The 26,922-nt window shown below is 40.9% G+C and overlaps 1 protein-coding gene across 11 annotated transcripts in view; it reads left to right on the forward strand.

Moving 5' to 3' along the window:
* chd9 (chromodomain helicase DNA binding protein 9) overlaps positions 1–26,922 on the forward strand; it is a 76,653-nt gene that overhangs the window by 39,470 nt on the left and 10,261 nt on the right. For 8 of the 11 annotated variants that reach the window (XM_078252882.1, XM_078252891.1, XM_078252831.1 and 5 more), the window contains 26 exons: positions 272–418; positions 1,274–1,345; positions 1,592–1,647; positions 2,350–2,467; positions 2,819–2,905; positions 3,201–3,338; positions 5,241–5,362; positions 6,885–7,128; positions 9,051–9,227; positions 9,337–9,480; positions 11,588–11,843; positions 12,608–12,818; positions 16,596–16,791; positions 17,130–17,312; positions 19,698–19,886; positions 20,091–20,201; positions 20,383–20,582; positions 20,913–21,112; positions 21,226–21,385; positions 24,224–24,313; positions 24,967–25,070; positions 25,486–25,603; positions 25,727–25,784; positions 25,884–25,932; positions 26,122–26,368; positions 26,470–26,675. In XM_078252882.1, the coding sequence (XP_078109008.1) occupies positions 272–418; positions 1,274–1,345; positions 1,592–1,647; positions 2,350–2,467; positions 2,819–2,905; positions 3,201–3,338; positions 5,241–5,362; positions 6,885–7,128; positions 9,051–9,227; positions 9,337–9,480; positions 11,588–11,843; positions 12,608–12,818; positions 16,596–16,791; positions 17,130–17,312; positions 19,698–19,886; positions 20,091–20,201; positions 20,383–20,582; positions 20,913–21,112; positions 21,226–21,385; positions 24,224–24,313; positions 24,967–25,070; positions 25,486–25,603; positions 25,727–25,784; positions 25,884–25,932; positions 26,122–26,368; positions 26,470–26,675 (3,883 nt within the window). The remainder of the gene's footprint in view (positions 1–271; positions 419–1,273; positions 1,346–1,591; positions 1,648–2,349; positions 2,468–2,818; positions 2,906–3,200; positions 3,339–5,240; positions 5,363–6,884; positions 7,129–9,050; positions 9,228–9,336; positions 9,481–11,587; positions 11,844–12,607; positions 12,819–16,595; positions 16,792–17,129; positions 17,313–19,697; positions 19,887–20,090; positions 20,202–20,382; positions 20,583–20,912; positions 21,113–21,225; positions 21,386–24,223; positions 24,314–24,966; positions 25,071–25,485; positions 25,604–25,726; positions 25,785–25,883; positions 25,933–26,121; positions 26,369–26,469; positions 26,676–26,922) is intronic. The other 3 variants (XM_078252840.1, XM_078252864.1, XM_078252918.1) reach the window with 1 other exon arrangement.

Raw genomic sequence — 26,922 nt, forward strand, 5'->3', positions numbered from 1 at the left:
TAAAAACAGGAATAAAAAAAAATCATTTGGAAATTGATCTTAATGTCTTAATTAAAAAAAATGGAAAAAATTCAACCTTTAAGGACACCAATTTTCTTTGTGACTGAATAATGTATTGTAAATAAATAAATGTTCTTCCTTAAAATCCTAATTTTTTTAACTAAGGCATTAAGATCAATTTCCAAAAGATGATTATTTTTTTTTATTCCTCTTTTTAGTCTGTTGGATCTTTTTGTAAATGTGTTTCTTTTACCTCGTCTTGCTTTTCTAGAAGAGGCGATCAGGTCGGCAGGTGAAAAGAAAGAAATACGCTGAAGAGCTGGAGGCCAGGTTGTCAGATGACGAGGTCAAAGTTATTGTCAAAGCCAAGAAAACCAATACTGGAGCATCCAAGCAGCCTGCTGTTCAACTCTTTGTTGTAAGTAGTTCTGCCTTAAACTCCCTAGAAGCTAAGAAGTAGAGCTTAAATCCATTCATTTTTTTAAAAAAGAATGTAAAAAATTCTGCACCAGAGAGCAGAGTAGAGCCAACTTATTTTCATTACTGATGAATCTTAAAATTATTTTAGGTATTTTTTGGCTTACAAACAAAAATCCATGCAAAGAATATTTTTTTTATTTATTTTTTTTGTGGCAATGATGCACATGAATATTGTTGAAAGAACTTATTTATATACCGAAAAACAAGAACAAATTTCATAGAAGAACAACATGCTCAGTGAAGTGCAGCACAGTCTGTTCTTTTCACCAGCACATTGTGAAGTACAAACCAGGACCCCTGCAGTATGCCTGCACAAACAGGGAAGATACAGATTTAGTGCCCATTTTTAATAATTTAGATGCAAAAGCAGAGCAATCAGGATGGGATTATTGTGACGACAGCTCTGCTCACAAACATTTTTCTACATTTTAAATTGCCCAAAAGTTCCACCCTGGTTTCTGTCGTGTAAATCAGGCATGCTTTTTCAGTTGCTGTGCACAGGTGGAGGCAGTGCTGAAGTAGAAAACTTTACCTCTCAAGTCAGTTTTATTCACGTGATACAAAATCACAAATACGCCTGATGGCTTTACAATCCATACGACAGCCTCGAACCATAGTTCCTCTGTTCAGATAAGTAGAAAAAAAGAGTAGACACCGTTCTTGTTATTATTACACACTATGGTGTGTTTGGTTTTTGTATGATGAAGTGTTAATAGCCTTATACACATGTATGCTGTAGGAGACTATAAAGTAACACTTGACATTAAATGTTTCATGTCCACTGCATTTATAGGAGAATCCCAGTGAAGAGGATGCTGCTGTTGTTGACAAAATCATGTCTTCTCGTATCGTTAAGAAGGAGGTAGTGAGTTGCTGCTGTTTCTTTTCCTACTTTTAGTGATCATAAAAGATGCAGTAACTCTCTGCACAATTGGGATGAAAGTTGCTTTTGCAATTATTTTGCCAGATATTGCCATCTGATTACATTATTTTAACTTACATTACCTTATGATATAGCATAATACAGCTATTAGCCAAGTGAAAAAAAAGAACTCAATTTGAAGTTTGTCTGTAATGAAAAACTGTTCTGTCATTTTAAACCTCTCTCTAGGTTTCTCCAGGAGTGGTGGTCGAAGGGGAGGAGTTTTTTGTCAAATACAAAAACTAGTAAGTTAATTTGCGGTTCATTTAAGTTAGTTTTTATATTAACTACTCCATGAACCATAACAGAAATATTCAAAATAATATTGTGTGATTATTTATGTGTATCATTCCTGTATAATCCTCCCAGTTTAAGTAAGTATGTGGTCTAGTTTACTGTTCCAGACATTACTGTTGCACTTCTTAAATTAGAACACAAATTCTCAAAACAAAAATTAGATTAAAATGTAAGCAGATGTCCTGAAGGCTTTGCGGGATGCTGAATAAGAACTACATGATTACACAAGCATAAAAGCATCTTAGGCATCCGTGGGACAGCTTTCAGTATTGCCATGTAAATGTTGCAGCAGTGATTCAATTTCTCTTCTATGAACTCCTCATAAGTTTCCACAGCCTCCCAGAGAAATAATTTCTTTTCACTTGCCAGATAATCTGTCATCAGCCAGATCGCATTCATTATGTTTTCAGCCTAATGATGAAAAGGACTGAAAAATGAATGTCACACTAGGAATTTGATGAAAGCAAATATGATAGAGAAAATCAGCGACTTTTTGAACAGCATGTCGGTAAATAAACCTCTGTCACCACATCTGGAATTTGTGATCACACCTACTGGCCTCAGCAGTTGACCCAGATGCTGTTTAGAAGGTGTATTTCAGGGTTTCTCACGTGTGTGTGTGTGTGTGTGTGTGTGTGTGTGTGTGTCAGCTCCTACCTACACTGTGAGTGGGCCACAGAGCAGCAGCTGGTGAAGGACAAGAGGATTCAGCAGAAGATCAAACGTTTCAAGATTAAACAAGCACAGAGGGCACTCTTCTTTGCAGATGTAAGGCTGTGTGGTTGTGTTTGTATCTGTATACTGTCTTTATGTCATATTTGGGCATTTGCTATGAGCAGGTGTGTGTTTTCACAATGTTTTGTTTCTTAGGACATGTTTGTGTGGGTGTGATTTGTGTATATGCATATGAATGTTGTGTGTCTGGATGTTTCATTTAATTTTTGTGTTTTGTCTGTGTGGGCTGGCACATATGTGTGCATATATTTGTATCGCTTTGCTCGCTCAGTCGATACAGTAGTGGTACTCGTCTCAGATTCCAGATGGTGAGTGGGCATTTAGGTTTGTGCTCTTATTGTCTCTCGCTTTCTTCCCTCCTTGTCTTTTTTCTATCTCTCTCAGATGGAAGAGGACCCCTTTAACCCTGACTATGTAGAGGTAGACAGAGTGCTGGAGGTATCGTATTGTGAGGACAAAGACACAGGAGAGGTAAAGTGAATCCTTTTTCGTGTGTTAATCATATCCATGAGTAGTGTGTGTGTGTGTGTGCGTGTGTGTGTGTTTATTTGTGTCTACGTGCATCAGCATGTTTTACTCTTTTTCAATTTTTTTGTGTTTTTTTGTTCCTTTCAGTATATACTCCACTCTAGTGATGTCTTTGTATCTCAGAAGTGCCCAAGGCCATCCTAACGGGTTTCCCCCACAGCCTTTGTTAATATTATAAAAGCAGACCTTGGCCTTGCTCCAGTCTTTTGCAGTGATAATTCCCCTCTGCTTGCTGCAGGAGGTGGTGTACTACCTGGTGAAGTGGTGCTCTCTGCCTTATGAGGACAGCACCTGGGAGCTAAAGGACGACGTAGATCAGAGCAAGATTGAAGAGTTTGAGCAGCTGCAGGCAGTCAAGCCAGACTCGCGGAGGATGGTAAGCCATGCCCACTGACATTCCTGACTTATCACTGTATTTCCATTTTCCTCTATGGCTTTATATATATATATATATATATATATATATATATATATATATATATATTCAATTACATTTTCGATTCTCGATTTTTACATTAATTTTTTTTAAAGCACAGGTTGCTATGCCATTTTTAGACTAGACTTTTATGCAATATAATATCTGACCTTTATTCTTAATGTACCACACTACATTGTCAAATTTAAAACATTTATTAACAACATAATGTTACAATAACTTATATTTATAACCTGCCATCTAGTTTCTCTTTTGTAACTGCAGTCTTCTTCACAGACATTCAAGTTCACAACAAAACAAACAAAAAACAATAAAACAGCCATGTCCATAGTCTTCTCTGAACAATTAAGTGTCTTAACAAACTATTTCCGAACATTTGAACATATACCACACAGATTAACTGCCATGTTAGTCGTGCTGCCAGTGGAAGAATATGGTACACCTACATAGCAGAGCTTGCAAACTGTGGCTTTTTTGTCGACATCGCGAACATTGTCAACATAACTCACTGGAAATCCAAAATACTTCCACAGCGGCGACTTCAGTGAAAGAGGAGGTTGGTTCAAGTTCTGTTGATGGGTCTGACTGGTTGACTGACTCGCACTTCAACACGTGTGTTGACGAACTGACCGAAGAGCCGGTTAATTAACCCGAGTAGTGTCACTGAACCGGGAGAATGAACCGAATCACTCCTGTTTTTTTTACCTCATTCGTGCCGGCAGCGCTTCGTCCAAGCTGAGTGCGAACGGTGTATGCCCTGTTGTGTGTAGCTGGTCTTCTTCTGCTACTGTGTGTGTGTGTGTGTGTGTGTGTGGTAATCTAGCTCATTAGCGCCTCCACTGGAGTGGTGGTAGAATCAATCAGGAAATGGACTACCTCAAGCAGGCTATACCTTATATATTGTCTATGGGCTACACGTGTGTGTTTTTTTTTCTTCTGCTTGGCAAGCAGACCGGATGTGACATGGGGGCGTGGCAGCATCGACGATTCCATTTTTTTATTCGAAATTCGAGATTGTGACTTAATTTCGGTCGATTTCGATTTAAAATTAAACAGTGTGTGTGAGAGAGAGAGAAAGGGTTTAAACTGCACCCACCAAACATGCTGAATGGTGAAATTGAATAGGCATCATTAGCTAAAAGACCACACTCACACAGCAAAGTGAACAAACTGAGGAGACTCAGAAACACCTGCTGCCAGTCACTTTAAGAGCAATGATGTTTCTGCCGTAAAAGTAAAATTAGGACTTTGTTTTTTCTCAGAAGACATTTCCTAGTTAAGAAGCTAACTTTTGAAGGGGTAGAAAAAAGCAAATGGGCTTAAAGAGAACCTTGTTTTCAACTGTAACCTATATATTCTGCTCTATAAAGCAAAAACATGGTTGTATTTACATTATAGTATAGTAACCAGACTACACACAGATTAGTCATGTAATTTGTACTGTCCAATCATTGTTTTTCAAGTTATCTTTCCTCTTGCCATAGTCACCTCCCTTTTTAACTGAACACCTGTTTTAACTGCAGGTCCACCATTTCCCAGTATTGATACAAATGGATAAATGGTTTTGGCCGTGCACCTACAATATGACGGGAGTGATTCCAGAGAGAGTTTTTGAGAATACAAACACCACCACAGCAATGTTTTCTGTGTTTTTCCTACTTGTCTTACCTTTTAAAAACATCAGCACTCGGAGGCTTGCTTCATATCTGTCACTTTTCCTAAGATTGCCCTTTGTCTTTCATTGCCATCATAATGTATGAAATGCTTTTATTCCACAACTAAAATGTAAATTAGATGTAATTTAAAAACACTAATTCTAACTCTTTATATAAACTTACTTAGGAGCGGCCACCGGCAAATCTGTGGAAGAAGAGGGAACATTCAAGAGAATACAGGAATGGCAACAGCCTCAGGGACTACCAACTAGAGGGGGTCAACTGGCTCCTCTTCAACTGGTACAACAGGTCAGTTTTAAATACTGTATATATGCACACATCTACAGCAGAGTACACACTGAACCCAGTTTGCCATTGGTGTGAAGCGGTCATTGTGGGTTATCTGACCAATACTCACAACCCTGATCTTGACCAGGGTTTTGTGGGTGTGCTTAGCTGTGGTATGAAAGGGTGAACATAGTTAGTTAGTGATTATTGAACGATCATTCCAATAAAGTTGCTAGCTAAAGTTAGGACCCCTGCACATTGTCTGCTTTTGCAAGTAACTTTAATAACATTTCAATTTATTGCAGAACCACACACATTGTGCAATGTATAGAGCTGTAGGTTATTGTAAATCTGGACTACATGGTCAAATTTGATACACATATAATACAATGAGGACAAATAATGGAAGAAATATTTAAAATCAAAATGTCCTAGATTATTTTGCTTTTCAAGCAAATACCTTGGCATAGGGACATGCTGCCACTTTGCATAGGTAAGCTAGCTTCAACAGCTTTTTAGCTTATCTCACACCTCAAGCTAAAAAGCATCACTTAACATACTGTATTACTATAACCTTCAGCAATCCCATGCCGATAGAATCCAGTATATGTATTGATTCAGAGATTTACATAGGCATTGTGTATTTCAAGATGAATCCTCTTGAGCTTTGGGACTGCAGAAAATGAATAATGAATCACTGTTCTTGGTGTGTGTGTGTGTGTGTGTGTGTGTGTGTGTGTGTGTGTGTGTGTGTGTGTGTGTGTGTGTGTGTGGAACACGCTGTAATTTGGCTGTATTCACATTATTTGGTTGGGCTTGCAAGGAGAGTCACATTTCCTGTCAAGGTGCACACTGCTGCAAGAACAATTGCTTTTCTTCTCCCACGATCACAAAAGAAATGCTGCACAGTTGGACATCTGGAGTGCGGAGTGTCAGTGTGCTTGCATTAACCCTGAGAATTGGCTTTATGTGTGAGCATGCAGGAGTGTGTGTATGCCTACACAGAAAGATTCATCAAAAGTAGAGAGCTGCTTAAGAGCCGGTGGGAATATCTGCACGTTGCAATTAGCATCAAGACATAATACCCCCACCCACTGGACAGCTGAATAAATGGTTTGCTGGAGTACACCACGCAGCAGAGGCAGTTGCATTTGCCATTATGTTGCATCTCATGTCTTTGGTCTGTTATTACTGCTGATGATGTTGTTTTCTCTTCCATTGTTCGCTGTTTATTCTTTTAGTATCATGGGACTTCTGCATTTTCCTCGTTTTTTCTTTTTCTTGTATTTCTTTATCTTGTATTTCTATTATCACACAACTTTGTCTTTATGGAGACATAACACCTCATGCATCAACATAGTCAGACTTTTAAAATCCACATCCTGGCACATACTGCTGTACACACCAGGGATACAATATTGATTTGTAAATGGTACATCACCTTTTGCTACACTATTGCCTTCACTTTCCTCTGATGCTTTTATGCAACCCCAATTGTGTCTCCAGTTTTTCTCTACTAACCCTTGTTATCTCCACCTGTCAGACGAAACTGCATCCTGGCAGACGAGATGGGCCTGGGAAAGACCATCCAGTCCATCACATTCCTAGAGGAGATCTATCGTGTGGGCATTAAAGGGCCATTCCTCATCATTGCACCGCTCTCCACCATTGCCAACTGGGAGCGCGAGTTCCGTACTTGGACCCATCTCAATGTCATTGTCTACCATGGAAGCATGGTCAGCAGGCAGATGCTCCAACAGTATGAGATGTATTTCAGGGATGCACAGGTAAATGGACAAATATCTTGTTGCCTTTTTATATTTACAGTACGTTTTGTGCTCAGGATGTTAGTTTTCTAAGCACAAATACCCTTATTACACAAGCATAAATAAAGTTCAAATAAAATAAATACATACATTGAAGTCCCACAACGAAGTCAGACCTTCAACATATTATACAGTTGTAGTGCAACAAATATAGTATTTTGCATACCATTTTCATTCATTATATCAATTTTAAGTGTTGAAAGGTGCCAAAATTGAAAGTCTAAAGTTGCACCTGCTAGTGGCCCCTAGATAATGCACGGTACATAATACATTATACATTTCTTGTACATTTTAGGTTTACAGTCGTTATAGAAGTGTAGCTATTGCTGTTGTATGTTTAAAGAAAAGACACTGGTGTGTTTTGTCACCACAGTGGTTGTTTTGGCCTGAGTAAAGCCTTAAGTAGCCGGGCAAGAATCAGTCATGGATACACAGCCGGGCATTCAGCTTGTCTCACATACCTAACACAAATAGAATTGGAGGATTGAGAGGCCGTTTAGTTCATCCTGACATACCTAATCTTTCCCTTTTTAAAGACAGACGAGCAGAAAGCATCATCGCTGTGCTTACTTTCAGACTGGAAAGCAGTGATTCAGTTTGATTAAAATAATCATTGTGCTTTTTTTAAAACCACAGCACTGTCAGCAAGATGACGTCCTCTGAGTAATATAATGATATGTTTGAAAACAGGAGGCCTGTAAACAATGATAGGAGTCGGAAACTGAAAAGCCAGGCAGAATGCGATTACCATGTGTAACACAAAGCCTGGGACTCTGTAACTAATGCAGCAAACTCACTTACCACAATGTTTCGGAGGCAAACATCACCTGTAGAGAGAGAAAAGCGAGCAGTTGAAGGATAGTGAATATCTCAGAAAAATGTTTCCTGTAAGGAAAAAGGTCTGTGTTAAAATAACGGCAGGAAATGTTTAAGTGTACATCTGTACACTTAAATATTGCCACAGATTTTACATCGTTTTATGAAGCCCATGATTTCTTACTGTGTTGGGTAAGGGAACATTTTTATGAATAAACGGTTCATAGTACTAACATAGCATATAACAGGATTCAAAGAAGGGCACATGAACAACAGTGAGTAGGCTGCTAGGTAGTTAGTGAGCCTTAGGCAGAGGCTTTCTATGGTTGGCAGGCCATGTGATGTGTCACAACAGGCAGTTAGAAGCTCTTAGTATTCAGACGAACCGTAGGAAGAATTAAGGCAAACAAGAGCAGAGCGGAGCTGCCACCAGGCTGTCTCCCAGGCAGCCAGTGATGTCATAGCAGCCCCCAAGGGGAGCTCTCTGTCAGCACTGCTCAGGCATATCAGAGAGAGAGGCTCCTCTACAGCAGTCAGTTGGTTGGCTGGCTGGCTGTAGGAGGGGGTTATTTGATAACCGAGTATCCCTTGAGAACTGTTGTCAAGGCAATAGATACAAATGGAGAGGCGGGATGAAGAAAAGCTTCCCCAGACAAACAAACAAACGGCAAAGACTCAATAGCAGGTGTGCACTCATGTCCTGGTTATATTGTAGATAGCTTCATCTCACGAGGTGCGTTTTAAGATTTTAAGCAAAATAATAAAGTAAGTCATGTGTTTGCTGTCCACAGCATGAGGCTGCAAGTTAGTAGGTTTCTAATGTTAAGTTACATTCTCATTATATTCTCTCAGAAAACGGCTATTTTTTAATGACAGTACAGTACACATTCTGCATCATTCAAATTCAAGATTACGAAGCCAATATTTTACACTCCTCCACTTGTAGAACAGACACAATTTCTTGTGCATACAACTACAAATGTCATCTCTTAAAAATGTGAATATTTGTTTCATAAATAAACCAATTTGACAGTTTGTCTTACATCTCTCCCCTTTTTTGTCTTAAGGGCCGTGTAATGCGAGGTGCCTACAGGTTCCAAGCCGTTATCACAACATTTGAGATGATCCTGGGAGGCTGTCCCGAACTCAACGCCATAGAGTGGCGCTGTGTTATCATCGATGAGGCCCACCGCCTCAAGAACAAGAACTGCAAACTGCTAGAGGGCTTTAAGCTCATGAACCTGGTACATATACCATCAACTTACAGAGAGATGCGTAAATAAAAACTAATCAATGGCTAATCAATAAATGAGACTAAATCATTTTCATCTTGTGCTTATTGTTCTCTTTCAGGAGCACAAGGTCCTGCTGACAGGTACTCCTCTTCAGAACACAGTGGAGGAGCTCTTCAGCCTGCTCCATTTCCTGGAGCCGGCACGCTTCCCCTCAGAAATCACCTTCATGCAGGAGTTTGGAGACCTCAAGACTGAGGAGCAGGTAAGTCCGCGAATCGAAAACTACATCGAAAAATGTGTTGCGACATTGTTATTTTTTGTGAATATTCTGATTTGATAATACAAGTCAGCAATCTTCATGTCACACGATCAGGTCAGACAATGTTGTTAGAGCTTCTATTGCCATGTTTTGTCACCTTAAGGTTTACAATTGTACAGATAAAAAACAATAGTGTTTTAGTGTTGGTGAATGTTGTGACTTGTCTCCTCAACACACATTGTTGCTCAGATACAGTATAAAGATCCAGTGAGTACAGATGGAACCCTTGAAGTGGGGCTTTTTCTAACCAGGCCACAGTGACATTTTGTACAACACACACACACACACACAAAACCCCACATATGGTGGATAACAAGCACAGATAATGGGGTATTATGCTACTTGTTGTTGGACTGTGTTGACACGATTGCTTACAAGAAAAAGGCCTTCGACAATACATATTCCGTTTTAGTCAGAAGCGATAAAGAGACACTTGAGGAAAGACAATTAAAATTGGTTTGAAGTGTGGTACTTGTGCTAAAAATTTAAATATTTGAAACAGCTAGTACTCAACACGCGATACTAAATCGAGAAGCTCTTTGTGCCAGTGGGAATGTGAAATCCTTTTTATAATAAAAGTTGCTGCTGTTAAGAGGTACATTTTGAACACATAACTGATGTTATACAATGGCCAATATGTGTAATAAAAAAAAAAAATTAAAACTGGTTGGGTAAAGCTGGCCCACTCATGGGGGTCAAGTAGTAATAAGCTGTGATGCTGTACTGTTCACACAAACTCATGATTTGGGAAATGTGGTTCTGCATCAAATGAGAAAAAAAATACAATCTTAACACTGGTTTTAAAACTAAATATATTGATATAAAATAAAGACATTCTACACAACTCTACAGTCAGATATCAATAACATACAGAATATGACACCATTAGACTTTAATATAAAATAGTATAGATGCGTCTGGTCTTGTGACTCCTACTTTGATGGAGGGCCAGGTTATATGTATAAGCAGATAGTAGGCATCTGCTGTAGCTAACAGCGCAGTCATGATTAACATAATGTATGTTCTGTATTTTAATGTTTTTTTTATTCATTACAGTCATGAAACACAGATTTCACATGTGGTGAAACCTGTTGATTTGAAAGTTGGATAGGAAACTTTGCCTGATGTTGCATTTTAATCAAATTTTGAATACAATAAATTATTCTGAACTTGGGAATGGAAAATTCTTGCCTGGGAAAAGCCTGATGAACTTCCAGCAAATTTAAGATTTGCTCTTCAAGTCTGTCTGGCCAAGAGCCCATTCAAGCCCATTTCCAATTTTTCCAAATCGAGTCACCAATCACAACCGTTGAGGCGGGCTTTACACGATGACGATAGCGCTGCGACGGCAAGCAGCTTTTTGTTTACATTCAACATGACAGCCACCGAAGCGCAGCTACCCGTTGATGCCGCTGTTGCTGCCACGTCACCCGGATCGTTGGTCTGATTGGTTGAAGGACTATCCAATTGCGCCCAGAGGCATTTAAGTGGGGGTCCGTTGGTGATGCCCCTTTGGAAATAGGCTGTGAATGAACCTTCCCCAGACCCACTCTCATTTACAACTGAGAAGGGTCTGGTGTCAACCAGGCTAGGAAAATTCACTGGAGCAAACAAAAAAAAATGTAATGTCATCTATGATACGGCTGTTTTACATTTTAATCAGAACCAGCACAAACTCAGCATGTGTAAACCCATACCTTTGTGGACCATACCTACGGGTGGTGATGGCGCAGTGGATAAGACGCATGCCTTTGGTGTGGGAGACCTTGGTTCGAGTCCCACTGCGATACATCAACCATTGTGTCCCTGAGTAAGACACTTAACCAATAGTTGCTCCAGAGGCATTGACCTCTGAAGCCATCGAAGAAGCAACTTACAATTGCTATATATGTTATATAGCAATTGTAAGTCGCTTCTTCGATAAAAGCGTCAGCTAAATGACATGTCATGTAATGTGTAGTGTACAATATCCCGCAGCAGTTACTGAATGTGATAACTATATTCTACGGTAATCGCATTCTAAATTCTCTTCTCTTCTTTGGGCCCACAGGTACAGAAGCTTCAGGGGATCCTGAAGCCCATGATGTTGCGTCGGTTAAAGGAGGACGTGGAGAAGAAGTTGGCTCCTAAAGAGGAAACCATCATCGAGGTTGAACTCACCAACATTCAAAAGAAATACTACCGTGCCATCCTAGAGAAGAACTTCTCTTTCCTGGCTAAAGGAGCTGGCCAGGCAAATATGCCCAACCTGGTCAACACCATGATGGAGCTGAGAAAGTGCTGCAACCACCCCTACCTCATCAAAGGTAGGATGGTACCTTTTTAAGGCTAATTATAGGTTAACATAGTTAAATATAGTCCAAATGTATAGTTGTGCTCTTGGCAGGCAAAGCAGCAAAAGGTCTCCACAATTTCCTGTTTAGTCTTCAGGAGGTGTCGTTGACTTAAGATTTAGGTGTTCACTATAATTTCATACCTCAAGTGATTGTTACATCAGACCCTGTATACTGGTAGCGTTGCCTTAAGACAGCCATGAAAATCTCCACAGATTTTTGAAGATATTGCATATGCACTGAATCTGTCAAGTGTATTGTTTTTAATTAAACCACAGTGTCAGTGGTGGAAAACTTCAGGACCCCTTTTTTAGTATATTATCTTGAAATTATAACGTATAACCTTAATATTTTATATGCTACACAGGTATCTAAGTTGACAATCGGAGATAGATTGTTAAAGATGCACTTCGAAAGTTATTTTTCGTGCACTTTCACAAAAAATGAAAAAATGATCTGATCTTAATTAATGGACATTGGACATTAAGGGAAATATTGTAGAAAAAGCATAAAAGGCCGGAGGGCACAGGGTGCCTATCTTTTATTTAGTATTTTATTGTCCATGCTATTCATGTGGATTAGCTTTTTTATCATCCTGTTTGTGATGTATGTGAATGTTGTGTGTGATGTCTTAAGCTACTGGGACCTTGAATTTCCCTTTGGGGATCAATAAAGTATCTATCTATCTATCTAAATGACATGGTTTTGCTGATGTATCCATGTTTTTGCGATGTCAGGGGCAGAAGAGAAGATCCTAGAGGACTTCAGGGAGGTGTATAGCCCCACTGCCATCGACTTTCACCTGCAAGCTATGGTGCAGTCTGCCGGGAAGCTGGTCCTTATTGACAAACTGCTGCCCAAGATGAAGGCCGGAGGGCACAGGGTGCTTATCTTCTCCCAAATGGTGCGCTGCCTGGACATCTTGGAAGACTACCTCATTCAGAGAAGGTAATGGTGACAGCTAATTACGAGTTGGTTAGTTAAAGCTTAGACTTAAGAAGTCTGAAAAAGTGGTTTTAATAATGTTAATCTCTCGAAGACATCATGCATTTCAAAAAACAGACAAAATCAGCTGCAGTCAGTATCAGCCTACAGTCCCTGACAAAAGTCTTGTCGCTTATCTAAGTTGTACGAACAACAAATGATAACTTGACTTGTAGTTGATCAATTGGAATCAGAAATGGCTTATATGAAAGGCAAAGGCTTCTGGATTATGCTTATTATACCAAAATAAAGTATTGTATCATTCATTGAGTTTTATCATTGAATTAGAATAGAAAGGTCAGATTTGGCTTGGACAAAAGTCTTGTCGCATACAAAAATACAGTAATGTACGGTAGAAATTATACTTTTATTTTGAGTACACAAACATGCTACAATAACATCAGAGCATAGGTAAAGTCATGGTGCATTGGGAAAAAGAATTAATACCATGTATGACTCCCATGAGCTTGGAGGACTACGTCCATATGTCTCGGCAATGACTCAAATAACTTATTGATGAATAGCAAAGAAAGCAATCTTGCAGGACTCCCAGAGTTCATCAAGATTCTTTGGTTTCATCTTCCAAGCCTCCTCCTTCGTCTTTACCCCCAGACATGCTCAATAATGTTCATGTCTGGTGACTGGGCTGGCCAATCCTGGAACACCTTGACCTTCTTCGCTATCAGGAACTTTGATGTGGAGGCTGAAGGAGCGCCATCCTGCTGAAGAATTTGCCCTTCTTGTGGTTTGGAATGTAATGGGCAGCAAGAATTTGTTGATACTTCAGGCTGTTAATGTTGCCATCCACTCTGCAGATCTCTCGAACACCCCCATACTGGATGTAACCCCAAACCATTATTTTTCCTCCACCAAACTTGACTGTTTTCTGGGTGAATCTTGGGTCCATGCGGGTTCCAACAGGACTTCTGCACTTCAGATTCATCAGAAAAATCAACCTTCTGCCACTTTTCCACTATCCATCCTTTCACCAAGCTGTGGGCCTTTTCAAATGCAACACAATTTTTTAGTTGTCTTCTGTTGGTGCTGGTTTGTGAGCACTAATTTGGCCATGGAGACCACTGCGTGAGAGAATTCGACAAACTGTTCTTATAGATACAGGGGTTTCTGGTGACCAGTTCTCATGTAGCTCTGCTGCAGGTGAAAAAGGGCTGGCCCTGGACTGTCGAAGCAACAAACGGTCCTCTCAAACAGTTGTCTTGCAGGGTCTGCCTGACCTGGGCTTGTCATGAACTTCACCAGTTTCTTAAAATCTTTTTCTTATCCTCTCCACTTGACGTTTGGATACGTTGAAGATGTCTGCCACCTCAGCAGCAGACTTGGTCTTCAGGCTCTTGATGATCAGCACTTTGGTCTGTGGTTGGATCTTTGGCATGTTGTGAGAGGTCAGGTTGCACTGGTGTGCTGGAGTTCTTTTTATACACACTTGGGAATGTGTTACTTACAGTATTTGTCACAGGTGAAGCTCTAATCTGTGATTAGTTGAATCATTTAAAGACACGATAAGACTTTTGTCCAAGCCAAATCTGACCTTTCTGTCCTAATTCAATGATAAAACTCAATGAATGATACAATACTTTATTTTGGTATAATAAGCATAATCCAGAAGCCTTTGCCTTTCTTATAAGCCATTTCTGATTCCAATTGATCAACTACAAGTCAAGTTATTATTTGTTGTTCCTACATTTGTTGTTAGCGACAAGACTTTTGTCACGGGCTGTACATATAAAACACCATGCACATGAAATGCAGGAATTAATGTCTGGAAAAACATGTAGGCAGTGTGTAGTATGTAGTTACATTGTTCACTAAATGTCACCTTCTGTCATAGTCCATATTGAAAGGAAAATCAACAAGTCTTTTTTTTTTTTTCTTGTCTTTATGAAACATTTCATTGTTAACTTAGTGCTGCTGCTCGAAAATGTAAAGTCACTCTCATCCTCTGGCTTTATTAGGTCCGTTATGATGCAAAGGAAGCACCAAGTCGTGTGCACATGACAGGCAGGATTTAGTGGTACAGTATACTGGGGACACTCAGTAGCTGCTAAGTTCCGGCTATGTTGTAAAGGATGATCTGACTCCTCTGGCTGCAACTGGTTAGGGGCAATATGTCTATAGTGGTGTGTTTTAGCATTCAATACATAATGGCCAATTGCCAGTGAGATTTAGCAGCAGCCTTAGTGATTAAAGGTATGGAGCCTGGTGTTTCATCACATCAAATGAGTCAAAACAACCCACTCATTCATCCATATCCTGTTCAGGGCTAAAATAGGCTGTGACATATCATAGCATGCACTAGTCAATAGGAAGCATACAAACAAACATAATATACACATAACGCATAAACAGGCAAACACAAATTCCCCATAGGTGTGAGAATGAAAGTGTCTGGGACTGTTGGAGGAAACTGTAAATTGACCTAAGCAGTTGCTCCTATTGGAACATTGGAAGTAGTATTTTCTCTCTCTCTTCTTTCATTACCGTTGTATGGCCAAACATCTGAGAAAATCACACCATTTTGACCAAATTTCCTTTAGCATTCTAACTATATAACATCTAAGCTTCACAAAGGGTAATAAATACAGTAATATCAGTCTTTAAAAAGATAAGTCACAGGATTTTAGGTATTTATTTACCTAGGAAGAATCTTTTGTTTGTTTCTTTGCAAAATGTATGATTTGTAGGCTTGTAATTACAGCGAATGGGGGGGGAAATCAAGCCCTTGTTTCCTCAATTACAGAGCATAGGGGCAGCTGATTAAGATGATGGACAATAATTTGGACTTATGGGCAAAGAGCTTCTATATACAACCTAAGGCTCTGCCAAAGTACAACATTGCTTTGAGAATCAAAGCTTTCTCACCTTGTTTCCCTCTGTGTGTGTCTGGTTCTAGCTGTGTCTTAGCTAATGCCCAAAAGTCTTCTCAAAAGCTGAAATGGGGTGAGTGGTCAGGAACATTTAGCAAGACAATTACGGGGAAAGATTTACAACTAGCTAGAAGGGTTAGAATTTAATGGCATTTAGGAATTTAATAATTAAAGATACAACTTTGGGTTTCTGGTTTTCATCTTTGTCTTTATTTTTGTTCTTACGTCTCCCAACTCTCATTCCACAGTCTTTTTCGGTTTCATTTTCCTGACTTTTTTTGTCTCTTTGTCCACCTACATCCTTTCGTTGCTCTCATGTTTCTGTTTCTTCCTTTCTCTCTCTCTTTGGTCTGGCTTCCCACCAGCAGCTGGAGCAGACCCTGAACTATTGTAAACATGTGAGGTGCTGCGTAGCACAGACCTCAGACAGGGTTCAGCAGCAGGTTATAGAAGCCCTCAGGGCTCCTCTACATTAGACAAGCAGGAGTTTCTGAGGCTTCTCCTGACGAAGTGGATTACCCCTGGGAGGGCAAGGGGTCAGATTGTGGGAGGGAATGAGAATGGACACAAGGTGCTGTTGTATCTATCTATCTAGGATACAGTGTCCCAGAAAGCAAAATAAAAGTTGGTAAATATTTAAAGACCCAGTCCATAAGTACTTTGGTTGAGTTAAAATTTGTTATTAAAAGCTCACGTCACTAAATCAAACTCTTCAGGAAAACACAAACATCAACACAATTTTGCTGTTTAAATAAACTTTACCTAAAGCTGAAGGTGAATATCTTGCAGAATGAGCCATGTATTTAATGAGTGCATATACTGTACATGCATCATGGGTAATTTTTTTGTGTTGCAGGTACTTGTATGAGCGAATAGATGGACGTGTTCGCGGGAACTTGCGGCAGGCAGCTATCGACCGCTTCAGTAAGCCTGACTCGGAACGCTTTGTTTTCCTTCTGTGCACAAGAGCTGGTGGCCTGGGAATCAACCTCACAGCAGCAGACACATGCATCATCTTTGACTCAGACTGGAACCCACAGAACGACCTGCAGGTACGATACAACCACACACACAAACTCACTTAGCGGTAGATGCAAAATAATGCTGTAGATTTGTACCATTAGTGCAGGCATTAAAGCATTTTGGCACTCTGATAGTTATCTCTTGTCTGACATCTGCTCGTGTAAACGCCTGCCAACAAGATTCATCGCCACGAAAAGTGCTTTACACCACTTTTGGTGTCCAAATCAAGAACACGTATACATTTCACAACGAATTAATCATTAAAGATCAGATGATATTTGGGTCAAACCAAAGATATCAAAAGCTCCTATTTGTACGTGTAGTACATTTTACTCCGTTTTTTTTCTTCCTATTCTTCCCTTCACAGGCCCAGGCTCGCTGCCATCGGATCGGTCAGAACAAGGCAGTGAAGGTGTACCGTCTGATCACCAGGAACTCGTACGAGCGAGAGATGTTTGATCGCGCCAGCCTCAAGCTGGGCCTGGACAAAGCAGTGCTGCAGAGCATGAGTGGCCGAGATAACAGCCTGGGAGGAGGCGCCGGGGGAGGGGTATGTTTGAGAATTGTCCAAATGGTCTTGAATAAAAATGGGGAATGAAATCATTTAGTCATGTAAACTATGTTCAGTTAATTTTCAAAGAGTTTGTTTTAAAACAGTGCTTGTGATGAATACCATCCGTTTTATGAGTCATGACATTTTTCATCTCATCAAATTATTACACAAATGAGCAGTATACGGAAAAAGCCGGGTGTGGCAATGTGCACATACAAACATACAACAGTGTTTACACTTTTATTTTATTGTGACAAAACTTGTCATCCTTTTTGTTATTCATGTAATAGTTTTAATGTACCTCTACCACACCCACTAAAATCGTGTAACAACCATTTTTTCCAGTTAATTTTTGGAGTGAAATTTGGAACTTGACTCTAGTTTAAGCAACTCATTTGACTCAACATGTCATAACACAATTGCAGACACGTTTCTTACACTCACTGATTCAGACTTTCCTGTTGTCACTGGGCAAGAATGAGTGACGTTAAAAGTCAAAAGTGCTTCCGGTGTCTTTCCAACAATAATAAAAGTCAACAGTTTTTAATATCAGTTCTGAATGACATCAGGGGAACACAGTAACAGATGGCAGACAACAACAAGATGCCAAGCAATGAAAAAGAACTGTTCACTAACCCTAAAACTTGAAACTTGGTCTTACAATTTCCACTTGAAGTGTAACCGATCCTATTACTCTAATCTTGTTGCGAGGGGGTGTGTCAACAGTGTGTAGGTGGATGTTTTGCTGCAGTTGGTGTCCTCTTGAGAATTAACAGAAGTATAAGGAGGTTGAGCTATTAGCAGGTCTCCACATCTGGCCTGACTGAACATATTTGCATAATAAACATCTGCTTGGGTTAGATACAGGGCTGCTGATGTTGTCTGTTACACGATTCATTGATTTCCGTTTTAAAATTGTATGGTTTTGCAGGTATTTATGTTTGTATTGTGCATTGTACTGTATATTACTAGCGCAATGCCGGTTTGTAGCGCGTGCCTGGTTCCCAATATTTTTTTCAGAACTTTTATCGTGTAAATTCTCACAAACATCTGACCCAAAATGCAGTTCTAAAACGCTTGGTTCCCAGTATTGCTTGTTACACCTTCCCTGATTCAGGCTCCCAGATTGGGGAGCACAGGGGAGACGTTCCCTCCAGGGCCGATACTCTTTCAGGGGTTACCCCCTTCACTTCACGGCAGTATTGACAAAGGATGAAGCAACTGTGTCTTGATAAGCTTGTTTAGTGTTCACTGTTAACTCACTTTACATCGTCTTTGCCATATTTTTCCTCTCGTTTTCCTCACAGCCGCACTCATATGCTGCTCTTACTATGGCACCGCTTGCTCTCCTTGCTCGACCACACATGCACTGACGTCACTCAACACACCTGCAATTCTCGCTCTTACGCTACTCTTGTAACATGCTGCTTGCAGCGTTGTCGGGTGGCGTGCCCGTTTGAAGAGTTCTCGAGAACAACTCATCCGATGGTATTGCATTTTTGTAGTATCTTTCTACCTTACCAGACAAAGTGCTTTACATTTGTACAGAGGCTTGTAGGCTCTCTGTTGGTAGCAGAGCCGGTGAACCGCAATCAATGAGCCGTCTAGGAGATGTAGCAACTCCCCACCCCCGCTGCTCTGGGGAGTCCTTATGTTTCTTTATTCGCCCAAAATATTCCCTTGGATTAGGGTGGCACCAAGATCTTGGTTGCAGCTGTCACTGTGGTCCTACGCTCTGCGATGCCCTGCAGTGTCCGGCTGCGTCCTGCTGCGTCCACCTATGCTGCTGTGCCACGCTACATCCTGTAATGCCCTGCAGTGCCCTGCTATGACATGAACTACTATGACTACCATTTGTAGTCACGGTTCCATTATCTTTATTGTGACTATTATTGCCACTGTTCATCACACCCCCAACCGGCACTGTCAGACACCGCCTACCAAGCGCCTGGGTCTGCCGAGGTTTCTTCCTAAAAGGGAGTTTTTCCTCGACACTGTCGCGTTAGCCACTGCTAATGCTTGCTCTTGGGGGAATTACTGGAATTGTTGGGGCTTTGTAAATTATAGTGTGTGGTCTAGACCTACTCTATCTGTCAAGTGTCTCGAGATAACTCTTGTTATGAATTGATACTATAAATTGAATTGCTGTACAGAGTCTTGTGACAGCGTGCTGCGTGTGACGTCTTTTGCGCATGCGGGGATCGTTTGAAACACATGTACACATACGCACAGAGAGTCGTCGATTTATAGTTGGATAATGTTCCAATACTGTTTCATTTTGCTCCTCGAGGCCATTTGATATTCAGTTTGGTCTTGGTCATTTATTTCTATTTGTTGTGTATAGTTTGTTGACTCTAAATACCTTTCTCCTTCTCATCTCAGGCAGTGCAGCAGCAGCAGCTGTCTAAGAAGGAGATTGAAGATCTGTTGAGACGTGGTGCATACGGGGCCATCATGGATGAGGAGGATGAAGGGGCCAAATTCTGTGAGGAGGATATCGATCAGATCCTCCAGCGCAGGACAAAGACCATCACCATCGAGTCTGAGGGACGAGGATCCACCTTTGCTAAGGTGAATAAAATGGATAAACACAACTGCTCTAACACAAGATGTAAATGTCTTTACCAGTCCTCACCATGTAATTAGGTGGACAGCTACAATTAAAATTTTACAGGTCACTGGCAGTCTTTGATTTTAAGGAGCAGCTCATAATACAGCATACAGGAAATGGCAAATAAGATTATGGTTTGATATGATTCAAATGTCTGCTTTCAGGCCAGTTTTGTGGCATCCGGAAACCGCACAGACATCTCTCTGGATGACCCCAACTTTTGGGATAAATGGGCCAAAAAAGCTGACATTGATATGGAGATGGCCAACGGCAGAGTATGTACTTCACCACAAATAATAAAGGGCATAATTAGGACCTAACTTATAAAAACATTTTGCATATCACAAATATATAATTGCTGGACATCCAGTAGGGTTGCAGCCTTACTTTATCTGTGTTATAGACCTTGAAAGCCCTTTGCTAAAATTTAGTGTGCCCTCCATTCCCTCACTACAGAACAGCTTGGTGATTGACACTCCTCGTGTCAGAAAGCAGACAAGGCCATTCAGTGCCACCAAGGATGAGTTGGCAGAGCTTTCAGAGGGCAACAGTGACAGTGACGACACCAAACCTAAGCTCAGGCGAAACCAAGACCGCCTCAACAGCTATGGACGCACAGAGTGCTTCAGAGTAGAGAAGAACCTGCTTGTTTATGGGTAAGATGATTAAAATAGTTTAAGCCATTAAACCATAGCAACTGTCTTGATCTTGTCCATAGGTAGGATTGAACTGGTGTTTTTAAACGGAAACAGAAACCTAACTAAAAAAATTGTAATAGGATACAGGAACCATAAATCTATTTGTCCTAAGATCCCTAACTGTATGAAACTAATGCCAGTTATATACAAACAAACAAGGCTGTCATCACTGTGATAGTAAAGCCATGCACATGTTGAGTTTCACAATAAAGGTGTCCTCCAAGTAGTATAGCTTGACTAGTGTGATACTTTTAATCTTAAATTTGGCTGTTCTCTTTCGTTGTCCAGGTGGGGTCGTTGGAAGGATATTCTCAACCATGGGCGTTTTAAGAAGCAACTGACAGAGAGGGATGTGGAGTCCATCTGCAGGGCCCTGCTGTCTTACTGCCTGGTCCATTACCGTGGAGATGACAAAATTAAAAGCTTCATGTGGGACCTGATCGCCCCTACTGAGGATGGACGCACCAAGGAGCTGCAGAATCACCTGGGTGAGTGGACTTCCAGCCTACATTTAACTGGCCTTATCACAACACGTAGTGGGATTTAGGAAACAATTGAATTGTACTGCATCATGACTCTCAACCTACTCTTGTTCCACTAGGTCTGTCTGCTCCAGTCCCTCGGGGCAGAAAGGGTAAGAAAATGAAGATCCAGTCCAGCTCTTTTGACATCCACAAAGCTGAGTGGCTTAGGAAGCACAATCCAGAGCACATGCTTCAGGATGACGGCTACAAGAAACACCTCAAACACCACTGCAACAAGTAGGTGTTTCCTTATTCCACTTTACATTATATATGCAACATTTAAAAAAAATGTAGCTTACACTTTAATCCAGTTCAGTTTACATGTAGTATGACACTTGAGAGAGAGAGATATATATATATATATATATACATAATACTGTTATAAGATGAAAGAGACATTTATAATATCTTATATTCATGCATTTAACTTAATTACTAACTAATAGTCTGTGTTTAAACCTTAATGCTATTATAGCAACCGGCGAGTGGTCATTGTTCTCTTCTAGCACAGATTGTATTAATTTATTTTTAATAGAATGAAGTCTAAGTGTTTGAAAATACAACTTGCACATGTCTTAAACTTAAACTGTGGCATTTCCAAGCCACAGTAATTAGCAGGCACTAAAACATCTATTGGAGCCGACAGTTAACTGATTCGTTAACGGGCATGCATCACATTGACACCAGCTGACTGATATGATTCCTAATGAGACTTCAACCCAACTAATGGCCGTCATAGATCTCTCTTATTTACAGACCGAGGGAAAAAGATGGCTGCTAATAAAACATGGGCCGTTGAGATATAAAGCCAAATAGCTGGCTGCTTCTTTTTAAAAGGGGGGCTTGTGTCCATAGGGCTTTAGACGCAGAGCGTCCACAGCTTCCATAGAAAGTTCTCCATTGTTTCCCGGTCCAGTTGTGCTGAATCCAGGGATTGTCTGATATGTGACATGCCAGGCAAATGGGGACACAGTCAGCAGGGTTTGCTGACTTCTGCGTTTTCACTCCGAGGACCTGGAATGTGACTGGTGTGGGTGGGTGGGGGGGGGGGGGTTGACTGCCTTCCTTAACAGGACCGTAAATGTAGGACTTCTACACAGGAATAGAAAGTATCAGAAGTAGAGGGAAATGTCTGACAGTTTCCAAAAGTCTTCATAAATTTGAAAGACCGACATGTCAGATAATCTGATCACCTTGGATTCTTGGTCCTCAGCAAGCAGTGTGCTTGTGCTTTTTACTGTATCAATATCAGATATCCTTTACTGCATACTGTAGTAAAGATGTGAAACTCATCAAATCTGCTTTGACATCAAGTACACATGCTTGAGAAGGCACATAGACATGTCATAGTGTTTGTGTGTTTTGAATCAGAATTACATCTGTTACTCAGTAGCTCCCCTTTACGCTGGGTTTTGATGGATTATTTTCTGTGAACACACCATGAGGGATTGTTGTCATGCCACTCATGTCATGCATACTTTGCTTATTTGGTTATGAAAGACTGTGTATGACTGTTCTGAGGTACTCTGCAGCCTCTCTGAGTAAACCACATCACACGCACTGACTAACAAAGGCATAGAAGGAGAGTGATGAAGGGCTGTGCTGACAGGCAGAGGAAGCGACAGCTGCTCCTGGGCGGGTCCAGTCACACAGGAGGATGGAGGGTGGAGGAGGAAAAGGGAAGAACTTCAAGGCTTTGATTTACCAGAGCTACAAGTCCAGACTGGTCATCACAAACATCAATCACTCCAACAGAAAGACAGACAGACCTGGGAACCCTACAGTTTTTCATTGTCCTTTTAGTATAGAGGGAATGATTTGGTGTTCATTTATAACAATATTTAGCTGAATTACAGTGTAAAAAGATGGAATGCCTGGCATGCTACCTATGTTTCAGAGCAGCGGTTCACAACTCTTTTGGTGCTCTTGAAAGAGGAGCAGCACTGTAGAGAAGCCTTGGCAGGAGACAAGGCCACAGGTTTACGATTAAGTGGCTACAAATACAAAGATGTAGAAAGTGTCACAGTTTACTTAGAGGGATATTTGCACTCTCCTTGTTCTTATTCTTATTTGTGAAACTTTCAGATTTTATCAGTAATCTGGCATAAGGTGCCAGACAATTGTGCTCTATGCTGCTAATTGAGAATGAGTTAAATGGTGACAATTTACAGGTACTTGGCAAATTGATTATTTTCCTTATCTAATTTGGTTTGAATAGTAGTTTTAATAGGGAGGTTTTAGGGGCTTCATTGAGATGTTACCATTCTGTAAATAGTAAGACCGCTAATAACTCCACGGTAATAATGCCCCACAGAGAATTTTGCTCTCATGCCAGAAATCCTTAAAACCTCTGTTTCGCATTTTTTAAACAGCCAGCATTACATGATGAAGTAATGAAATAATTGTGTGTTCAGCCAAATTGATTACACAGAACGCATTCTACATCAAGCTAAATCTTAAGGCATGCCAGACGTTCCAGCCTGGCACACCAGTGCACCACAGTTCCCACCACTTCACTGTGTCTTCGCTCAAAGCATGCTGGCTGTGATGTGTGATCATGCATCACAGAGCTAATGTTTTCCCTGTGAGTCAGCCTCTCGCTACCTTGTCAGCCTCGACTTCCCAGCCTTCATCTACTGCCAGAGCACGACCACATGACGACTGGAGAGAGACTGTTGTCTGTTCATTCGGCCCTCAGAGCCTGGCTGTGGAGCTGCCCAGGACTCCCTGTGTGGTCTATACAATAATGTTGAGCTCAGTAAAGCTATAATTCGCCAAGTTGATTAATCAGGCTTAAACCTGCTCTGTGTAAGGCATGTAGCTGTACACACACTAAAATAAAATCCTAGAAAACCGGCATATGTATTTGCATGAAGTTATTGAGTAATGTTTGTGTGAAATGATAGGACAAGGACTATACAGTACAATTTTAGGATTACAGCTGAATTGTCACACATTTCACTCATTTGCATTGTGTTCAACAGGTTGCTGCGTGCGTGTGTGTTTTGGTTCTGCTCGCTCAGCGTTTGTGCGTGGTCAGGGCTTTGTTGTGACCAGTGGGTTTTCTCTGTGCAGGGTGCTGCTCAGGGTCAGAATGCTCTACTACCTGAAACAAGAGGTCATAGGAAGCCAGGCCCAGAGGGTGCTAGACGGCGTGGACTTCAGGTGAGCAGACGTTACCTTGTCTTACATACCCTTCCTGCCCTATGTTTTGTCAATGTTAGCTTTTTTACAACTGTCCCGACTGCTTAAGACTCTTGAAACACTATATTTAAAAAATATAATACTGTGGATGGTAGTGTGGTTGTGTAATTTATGCCCTGCTCAGCTAACAGTATAGCTGAATTCATGATGTATACAGAAGGTCAACTGGATTTAGCAGCATTAATACACTGTAGACCCGGGCAGAGTGTTCCATTGGCAACAGCAGAGTTTCCGTATCAAGGTGAAATAGCGGCCTCATAGATTTTTCTCCGAGTGGCAAGTGTGGACATTAGCATATGGTATCAACCTGTTGAAAGAAGAAACAACTGATTAGCCAAATGAATAAGATGTCTGTAGAGCTCCACCTGCTGGTGAAAGATGGTAATGTTTCTTTCTGTTTTCTATTATACAAACCACTGTTAACAAGGAAATTACCATAGGAAGTTAAATGACGAGTCGTGATATGTTGGACCTCCTGAACAGTGGGAAGTGTTTGCATTAACACCAAATTAATAAAGCAAATGTGAGCAGATTAAACAAATTCAGTCAATGAATTAAATCAATAAAGATTCCCCCACCTAATATCCATCTAAATCTTCTCCTCCTCCTCTTAGTGAGATAAAGATCTGGGTGCCAGACCCTGATCATTCGGAGCTGCCAGCCTTGTGGTGGGATACCATTTCTGACAAGTGTCTGCTGCTGGGTGTCTATAAGCATGGTAAGAAACCCCAGCTCTTACTGTCACTTTTGTTTATTTAATAAGGTAATCCAATTGAGAAACAACTTGTGCCATAAATTTAAAATGAAACTCAACTAGTCTCATCTTTATTTACAAAGCAGCTATGGTCACTTTACAGAAGAGGGAAAAGTCAGCACCTGACATGAAACAACGATCTGCTATGTAACAGTACCAGTATTTAAAGTTATTCTAAGATGAATTGTTTTAAAAAAGTAAAACATTATTTTAACTAATACTTTATTCTTCACTTTTTTTAGTGTTTAGTTTTCTGTTGATACCAGGTGATTGTGGGAAATCATCCCGTTTGTGTATATTGCCTGGTTCCTATCTTCGAGTTTCCACACATTATCCTTTGCTAACTTTGGTGTTTGCTTATCTTCCTGTACCCTCCCAGGTTATGAGAAGTACAACACTGTTCGTGCAGATCCTACCCTGTGCTTCCTAGAGCGTGTAGGACGACCAGATGAGAAGGCCATCGCTGCTGAACAGAGAGGCAACGATTTCATGGATGGGTCAGTACAAACATTACGTGGTCTAAGTTTAAATATATTTTTTTTAAATTGTGTCAGGTTGCCAACTGCAAAAGTAAAAAAAACTTTATTTGTGTGTGTGTGTGTGTGTGTGTGTGTGTATAGGGATGTGGATGACCCAGAGTACAAGCCTGCTCCAGCCCTGCTGAAGGACGATATGGAGGTAAGGCTACCTGAACCAAAGGTGCATGTGGTGCAAGACTGCATCACAGTTGGGTAACTTTATATTCCTGCTATAAACACACACTGTCTTCTCATGCAGGATGACGCCTCTTCTCCTGGAGACTTGGTTGTCACTGACAGCGCTGGAGGTGAGTGTTAGATGCTTATAATCCACAGTGGATTATCATTACTATGATGATTATAAATACAGGCTTCCCACAGGCGATGGAAATCTGGAAAAGTTGTGGAATTTGAAGTTAGGATAAAGATGACACATGCATGACACAAAGCAAAACATGGAATGACACTCTCTGTACTTGTATATTACTCTGATCCAGATGCAGTCCCAGTGACAGAAGGTGAAACTTCCTACTGGCCCTCACCCTCGGTGCTGACAGCCAGACTAAGGCGACTAATCACAGCCTCTCAACGCTACACCAAGAGCCGGCAGATCCTCCAGATCCACCAGACCCAGACTCCCTCTCCGTCGTCCATGATACTGTCGGCTCCACTCTGCCCGCTGCCCCCTACACTCAACGACACGCTCAACCCCAAGATGGTTGCTAAGATTGAACGGCAACAAAGGTTAGAACGGAGAGCGGATTAATGTGTGGTTGATAAATAAAATGCATCTTGGAGGTTTTGATCAGTGATAAGGAATATCAATATATTTTCACTTTCCTCAGGTGGACAAGGCGAGAAGAGGCTGACTTTTACCGTGTGGTCTCCACTTTTGGTGTTGTTTTCGACCCAAACCTTGGCCGGTTTGACTGGACCAAGTTCAGGGCCATGGCTCGGCTGCACAAGAAGACTGACGAGAGCCTGCAGAAATACCTGTGTGCTTTTACAGCCATGTGCCGGAGGGTGTGTCGCCTGCCACCCAAAGAGGGAGGTCAGACATCTACTTGCTTATTCACACACGTACACACACACACACACAGACAGACCGTCTTTTTTTTATACACACCTTAAGTGAAGAAGGCTGGACACACGGAAGATCACACAAAATAATTGCCATATTAGAATATATTATGTATTTATACTTTTAATAAACCATGCCCTGATGTAACATATACACTTTTCTCAGCATAATGTCAGTTAGTTGCCAGTTGCTTTAGGTTAGTGCAGTATGACCTAAA

The sequence above is a fragment of the Sander vitreus genome, chromosome 1 (genome assembly GCF_031162955.1).
Source record: "Sander vitreus isolate 19-12246 chromosome 1, sanVit1, whole genome shotgun sequence".
In the NCBI taxonomy this organism is placed as follows: domain Eukaryota; kingdom Metazoa; phylum Chordata; class Actinopteri; order Perciformes; family Percidae; genus Sander; species Sander vitreus.